This window comes from Henckelia pumila, chromosome 3 (assembly GCF_033568475.1).
Source record: "Henckelia pumila isolate YLH828 chromosome 3, ASM3356847v2, whole genome shotgun sequence".
In the NCBI taxonomy this organism is placed as follows: domain Eukaryota; kingdom Viridiplantae; phylum Streptophyta; class Magnoliopsida; order Lamiales; family Gesneriaceae; genus Henckelia; species Henckelia pumila.
In genome coordinates, this window is record NC_133122.1 from 180,671,922 (window position 1) to 180,679,388 (window position 7,467).

The 7,467-nt window shown below is 32.8% G+C and overlaps 2 protein-coding genes across 2 annotated transcripts; one reads left to right on the forward strand and one right to left on the reverse strand.

The window, feature by feature from the left end:
* Positions 1-402: 402 nt before the first annotated feature.
* Positions 403-2,810, reverse strand: LOC140892024 (UPF0548 protein At2g17695). Its single transcript, XM_073300751.1, has 5 exons — positions 2,644-2,810; positions 2,396-2,475; positions 2,122-2,298; positions 1,822-2,020; positions 403-806 (listed from the first exon to the last, which is right to left on the reverse strand). The coding sequence occupies exons 2-5, from the start codon at positions 2,452-2,454 to the stop codon at positions 627-629; spliced, it is 615 nt and encodes a 204-aa protein (XP_073156852.1). The 5' UTR covers positions 2,455-2,475; positions 2,644-2,810; the 3' UTR covers positions 403-626.
* Positions 2,811-6,449: 3,639 nt separating this feature from the next.
* LOC140891925 (protein DMP3) lies at positions 6,450-7,236 on the forward strand. Its single transcript, XM_073300623.1, has one exon. The coding sequence runs from the start codon at positions 6,570-6,572 to the stop codon at positions 7,188-7,190; it is 621 nt and encodes a 206-aa protein (XP_073156724.1). The 5' UTR covers positions 6,450-6,569; the 3' UTR covers positions 7,191-7,236.
* The last annotated feature ends 231 nt before the right edge of the window (positions 7,237-7,467 follow it).

Genomic DNA, 7,467 nt, shown 5'->3' on the forward strand with positions numbered 1-7,467 from the left:
AAACCATTATTTCACAAATATTAGATGTACATGAACCCAACATCATCTCCATTATCTTGTTCTTACATAAAAAGCGTCCCAGGCCAAACGATTCAACAAATGGTTTTTTTAAGTTACAATTGCTCATAAGTTGTGCAAGAAAAACTTTTCAAAATATATCTGATAATTGTCTGTCACAAATAACATAAAGACCTCCAGAAAAAAATGCCATATTTGGTGAACACGAAGGCATTGCACCAACTTCAAGTGACATTTTCAAAGAGTACATTAATCTTCTTAATTACCATATCAAAAGAGAGAGATTCACAAATCTTCCCCGGTTATGGGAAAAATAGCGAAAAAGATCTCATTCTAAAAGCAAATAGAAGATAGGCATACCTAAGTTGCTCCAATGGAACTCACTTACAAGTTACAACCTAATTTACAAAATAGTATACCTACAAATAGTTTGTACAATACAGATGCCAAAGATATTCAAATGCCATAATATAAGTGGATACATAAGTACAACACTTACAGATACCAACTGCCAACATTTCATATCAAATCTTGATTTATTAAGACGAAAGATAAAATAGTACATCTCAGATGAGAGAGTTCTCCTAGCCTAAACATATCACATGTATCTATGCAGATAAATGTTTCTTCATAGCAGTTGCAGATTCGTGAGCGAATTTCTTTTGGCTATAACATACATAAGGGTACCCAATTTGCGAGAGAAAGTTGGCAGGCTTGGAGAATGAAAGTATTTCATACCAGACATCTTCATTTTCGTCCATTGTGATTGAGAACCGTTCTTCTCCTGCCTGTATAAAAACAAATCAAGTGTTACCATTGGCTTCTATCATTTCATATGGTGTGCAATTCAAACAACAGGCTTGACATGCAAATGATTTCGGATACTGGGAAATATAATAAAAAAATGCAAAATGAAAAAGACTACGGTTAAGTAGCTTTATGCACCTGAACAAGTAAACCGAGTTTGATTAACAAAAGTGTAAAAAAGAAGTGAGATGATGTTCATAAATACACACAAATACACATGTTAAGAATCTTAAATCGAATTTATGGTCATAACATTGTCGTATCTTCTCATAGAGTTATACATTCTTTGCATATTTTAGAATGCAGACAGATCAAAACATCATAAAATATCTGCTAATTGATAACCACCATATTATTTCTATATGCAGGTGAGCAAGTGTAAAACAGATAGTTCAGTCTCACTAAAAAGGATCTGATCCCTGAAAAAGAATAAAGTAACAGCTCCACACTTTCCACCGCAACTATTGGCCTCATTGCCAAAAATTTTTTAAAAGAAATTAATCAAATGAGGATACACCAATTGCGGGATAAATATAAGTTCATATTGAAATATACGAACATATTGTGTATCGTAGACGTTCAAAAAAAGATGTGTTTAACAAAATATTTCATTAATATTTTGCTGGCAGAAGTATGGAAGAGAAACCATATACACAGAAATACAATGTATCTGTATCCAACTGCCAAAAGTTGGTTGACTATCCCACAGTAATCAGAGATCACCTCCAATAATTCTTTTTCTCAATCTGCTCTACAAGGTGTTATTTTTTAAATCATCTCTATATGTATCATCTGATATGCTAAATTTTGCCTCTCTCTTCTCAACCATAATTACCAGTGCATGTTTTTAATGACAAACAAAATATAAACTTAAACCAAAAACTGGACGCAACCCCATCATCAATAAAAAAAATTAAAAGCTCTCACAATGTGGTTGAAACCATAAGGAAGGTCTAAAGCAGAAAAAAAAAAAACCAAAGCAGTACTAGAATATACCAGCAGGTGTCCTTGAAGAGTTCCACTGCCAAAACTGAACGAAACGTTGGTGTTTTTTCGGTCCCTAGAATCATTAACATACACTATCTCCAAAGGCATCAAAATCCAGGGGAGAAATTGTTTAGTGCACACAAAAAACTTTACCCCACTCTTAATGGGAGTTTTGGGATCAACAAATGCCCAGTTCAAGCTAAAATGCCTGCAACATATGCAATAAAAATAAGAGTACTGATTTACATATGATGAAATATGAATAACGCCAAAGATCAATCCTGAATAGGCGAGGAATTCCTCACAAACCTCCAATTCTGAAGCGCACATTTTCCTTTCTCAAAAGTCTCCAAACCCGAACCAACTAAAACACGGGCATGGTTAACCAAAAAACCACTCTCCGACAGCTCCTTGTCTTGTTTAATAGCAAATGCAGGCTTAGCTGTGGCACCTTTATGACTAATATCATAATTAAGGACACTAGACCTGATATAAAGGCATGATACATAAAATTTAGGACAGAGATACTGTACTGCGGAGAAAAAAAATGTGCAGATTTTCAAAAAAGATAGAATCTTTTTACTTGTTTACGCATGTCTCCTGTTCTTGACTGGTGGGATGAGACCAGGACCAGAAAATCATCTTCCCCCAAACGAAAAGTTCCTATCAGAAACAAAATGTCAAGCATAAAACTACATGAAACTCAGCCTGAAATTCCATTCAAACATAAACACAACTCAACACCCATCATTCGGAGCTGTCAAACAGAGAAAAAAAGGGAAATAATCAACAAAAGGATCAAACAAATTTGTTTCATTCCTCCTCACTTACAATTACAATTTCTCCCGGCACGCCTACTCGCCAAAACGTCCCTCCAGACTCTCTATACAGCGGTTGGTATGGTGTATGAAGCGTTGGTAGTTCCCGAGCTACATCAAGTTTTATTTGTAAAACTGCGCAGTGTAATAGGTGTGGGGTGGGTGGGCAATCCTATTATATCCCATTCACAACGTAGCAGCTTACGCTGACTAATTATTAGGCGTCCTGGTGTGTAAGAAACTGAGTCGGTTATTATTATAAACAAAAATAAAAAATTATATAGTTCGATTTGAATTGAATATGTTTATGTTTATGTTTAAGTTTAATTCAAAGTTCGAAATTTTTTATTTGTTTTGCTTGAGTTTTTGTTCAAAATAAAGTTCGATTTCGACTCAAAATGATTACAAATTCGTAAGCTATTTGAACTATTGTTTAAACATTAAAGTTCAATAATAAAGGTTCAGAAGCTCGAAACTTTAGAAAGACTCGAATTATACATATATTTAATATATAACTATAGTATATTAATAAAATACTAAAGCTCGCGGATGGTTCACAAATTATAAAAGGAAATAATTTTGGTCGATTTCGGCTCGAAAAAAGTTCAAACATTTTCGACTTGAGTTCGATATATTTGAATATGAATCACCAAATATTTATAGATTCAACTCAAAAAATTTGCGAACCGACTCGATCCGTTATAACTCAGACACATGAGATGTATTTTTTTTTCCTTATCTCATCAACCATTTGTCCAATTTAGGTCTATTTTCGTAATTTTCCCCGTTGAGAGATGAGACCTACCTTATGTGAATATTTTTATTTTACATGATTTATTAAAATTTTTATCTTTGTTGGCACATGTTTATGGGTTTTTTTTTAAAAAAAATAAAATAACGGGGAACAAAATGTGGTTATAACGTCAAAATCAGGTGTGTCAAAAATGAATTCGATCCAATTCGAATTGAAAAATATCGGATTCGGGTCAGATTGAGTTTGACCCAAATTTTTTTAATTATTCTTTTATATATATAATATATAATTAAGAAAAAGATTTGTTGTATTTTTATATATTGTATGTTTGAAAAAAATTATATTTATATATATATATCATAAATATTCATCATGTAATATTTTAATTGTAAAATATTGATTGTTTTAAACAATTATTTATTTTATGTAGTAAATCTATTTTAAATTTTATACCATTATACTTTCAAATTTAAATCATATATAAGTGAAATTTTTATTATTATGTGTTTAAATTAAAATTTTATTATTATTATTATTATTATGTATTTCGAATTTTTATTTTTATTATTTTGTTAAAAATAAAAAATTAAAATCAAATCAGATTAATTGAGTTTGAGTTTTTTTTCGGATTGATTTGGGTTTGGATTGGATTCGGATTGTGAATTTTTTTTTTAAATACACCTTATGTCAACGTAACTCGAACTCACCAAATCAACCCCATCTTTGTTGGAACGTGTAGTTGGTGTTCATCGGTCGGTTCGGTCTGATTTTCGGTTTTTTTCGATTTTTTTGGTTTTAGAAATACATAATCTGATATCCGAACTATATGCCTTCGGTTCGGTTCGGTTGTTTTACTAATTCGGTTCGGTTATTTCGGTTGGTTATTTAGGTTTTGATATAATTATTTTAATAATATTATAAATATATTTTAAAATATAATATGTTATCTTTTAAATGGGTTTTTTGTAAAATATTTAAATTCAAAGTCTAAATGACTTAAATAAATAACAATCAACTAAAAATTATTAAAAATAATTATTTATTCACTAGATATCATCTCATAAAATATATAAGGTAAACAATTATAAAGAAGTTTTAAGCTGCCCAACAAATTCCTGCCCACTTCGTTCCCGACGTACCGGGTTTTAGTTATTTTTGTTTTTGATTTTTTGCACCACTGAAACACGGCACCGAGTTTTAGTGGTCGGGCACAAAGTGAACATCATTTGTTGGACAGCTGAAAATTTCTAAACAATTATATATATATAATTATTAATTTAATAAAATTTCGATTTTTTCGATCAGTTCGATTTTGAGATATATAATCCGAAATCAAACTAAATAAATTTTGATTTTAACATTTATATCTGAATTTTAAATTTCGATTTTTGATTTGATTCGGAATTTAGCTTTTCCGATTTGAATTTTCAATTTTTTTGATTTTATTCTAATTTTGAACACCCCTGGTAACGTGCCTGTTTATGAAATTACACAGTTGGAACGCGGAACCTTACGTTGGACATTTGGATCCGGCATCCATGTGAGGGTATAATGGTAAAATTGACAGATTTGTCTTTTTGGTTTTTTCATCATATCGAGTTGTCATCTATCTGACTTTCTTCTTTACACGTTTTTTTTTTTTTAAATTTTCAAATAGTGATTTTTTTTTTTGGGGAACTATTTTCAAATAGTGATTTGAGTAGGCCATGATTTGTTGATTATAGTTGCTCATTATTGCTTTTTTTAAAAAAAAAAAAAAAAAATTTATCACGTGAGATCCGCCGTCATTGTTTTTTAACCAGCAAATCACTTTAGTCGGATAAATCACACTGGGCTTGTTCTGTGTGACATGTTAATACAAAAAAATATTAATAGGAATAATCGAACATCTGATCACCGACCAAGTGATTATCTATTTTACTAACTTCGATACCCGTGATTGCTCCTTCTTGTTATTCTTGGTCGAGAGGGATAGAATTTGACCGAAATATGGTTGCAAAACCTCCACAACTCATATTTCATAGAATCATAGGCTTATTTCAAACATCAAAACTTCGTTTTTATAATTTTGCAATGCCATTATTTATTTAGTGATAGAAAAATTACGACAAAATGTCAATTTTAGTCTTGTATGTATTGGTGTTTAACATTTTCAGTCATATATATTTCACTGAATCATTTATATATAGTCCTGTAATTATATTTCGACAATCAATTGTAATCATCCTCACATAAAATCGTGTAATTAAATAACTAATATCATGTAAGCTTTTTATACCACATGGGTAAAAAAATATCTCATAACACACATGACGCGTTTAAAAATGTAATTATAAACAAAATTAGTGATGCAATTACATGATCAACAAACCATAGCCACATGACCATAACCGATTCAACAAAATATACAAAATAAAAAAAAATGTTACAACTAAACACATACATGATTAAAATTGACTTTTGGCCGCAGATTTTCCAAGAACCATAACTCAATTCATCACCTCAACAATTTAAACGTGTATATCTAAAAAGCCACCTCTAGACTTCAAACCTTTTAAACGTGCATACATATATTTTAGAAAAAATTGCAAATTTAGTCTTGTATGTTTGTCACTTTGCGATTTTGGTCCTCTATGTTTTCACATTTCAGTTTTAGCTCTGCATGTTCTGATTTTTTTGGCAATTTTGGTCCTTTTTATTCGAAAATGCTTACGTAACACTGTACACATCAGCTCCACATCATCACTGAATTAATGCCACATCAGCGGCACGTCGGAAAAAGGACTAAAATTGCCAAAATAATAAATATAGCGGACTAAAACTGAAATCTAAAAATGTAAAGGACTGAAATCGCAAAATAACAAACATACCGGACTAAAAAATCAATTTTCCCTATACTTAATTGACAACGAAACAGTCAAAACTCAAAAGCAAGAATATTTTGGGAAGATGATCATATCATTATCATATTATTCATGATCTGGACATTTCTTGGAAGCTTAGCTCTCGTCAAACAATGTGTTTCTTGGAAGAAATTTCCACCAATATAATACAACCATTCAACGCAACGCAACCCATGCCCCATATTTTTCTTGAGAAGACCTCCTCCATAATCCATTATTATATACTCCGATCCATAACTTTCAAGATCAAAGAAAATTATTCAAGAATATCAAGATCAAATCATGTCCCTCAGACAAAGAACGACAACATCCTCCGCCGAGGCAATCCCGTCTCCGCCCCCGGTCCCGGCACCAGCGGCGCCGCGAAGCGCCATATCTCAAGCCTTGGAAAGCTCCGCACACCTAGCCAACCTCCTTCCGACGGGAACCTTATTAGCCTTCCAACTCCTGACACCAGTCTTCACAAACGGCGGCTCGTGTGACCCCACCACGCGTTCTCTGACCGTCCTTCTCCTCTCCGTGCTCTCTGTTTCTTGCCTGCTCGCCTCTTTCACGGACAGTTTCAGGACACCAGACGGGCTCGTCCATTACGGGTTCGCCACGTTTCAAGGGCTGTGGCTGTTCGACGCCGCCGACGCATCTTCTTCCAAGTTTCCTGATCTGAGAAAGTACAGGCTCAATTCCATCGATGTGATTCACGCGCTTCTGAGTTCTCTTGTGTTTGGTGTCGTGGCTTTGAGGGACAAGAATGTGGTGAGTTGCTTGTATCCTACGCCTGGGCACCAAGTTCAGGAAGTTCTGGACATTGTTCCTATTGGAGTTGGGCTCATTTGTAGTATGTTATTTGTAATTTTCCCCACCAGGAGACATGGTATTGGTTTCCCTGTTACTCGGGATACATGATTCATTGTTTTGTTTATAATGGATTTTTCGAGCTTGCCCGGACCCAGATATCACAATATCAAATTATTCAGTTAAATTTCATGAAAGGATTTTGAGATGCTTAAATTTTCGAACAATATAATATATTTTAGAGTATGACCAAGCAACAATAATGTGATGAAAGCAAGGAGCAGCAGTTCTTTACGTCAAGTAAAGTGCATCTGACTTGAAAGATAATAATTTATTTAAAGAAATAGAAAATTATGTTGGTTACAACTTTGTGAATCAAAAAGATACA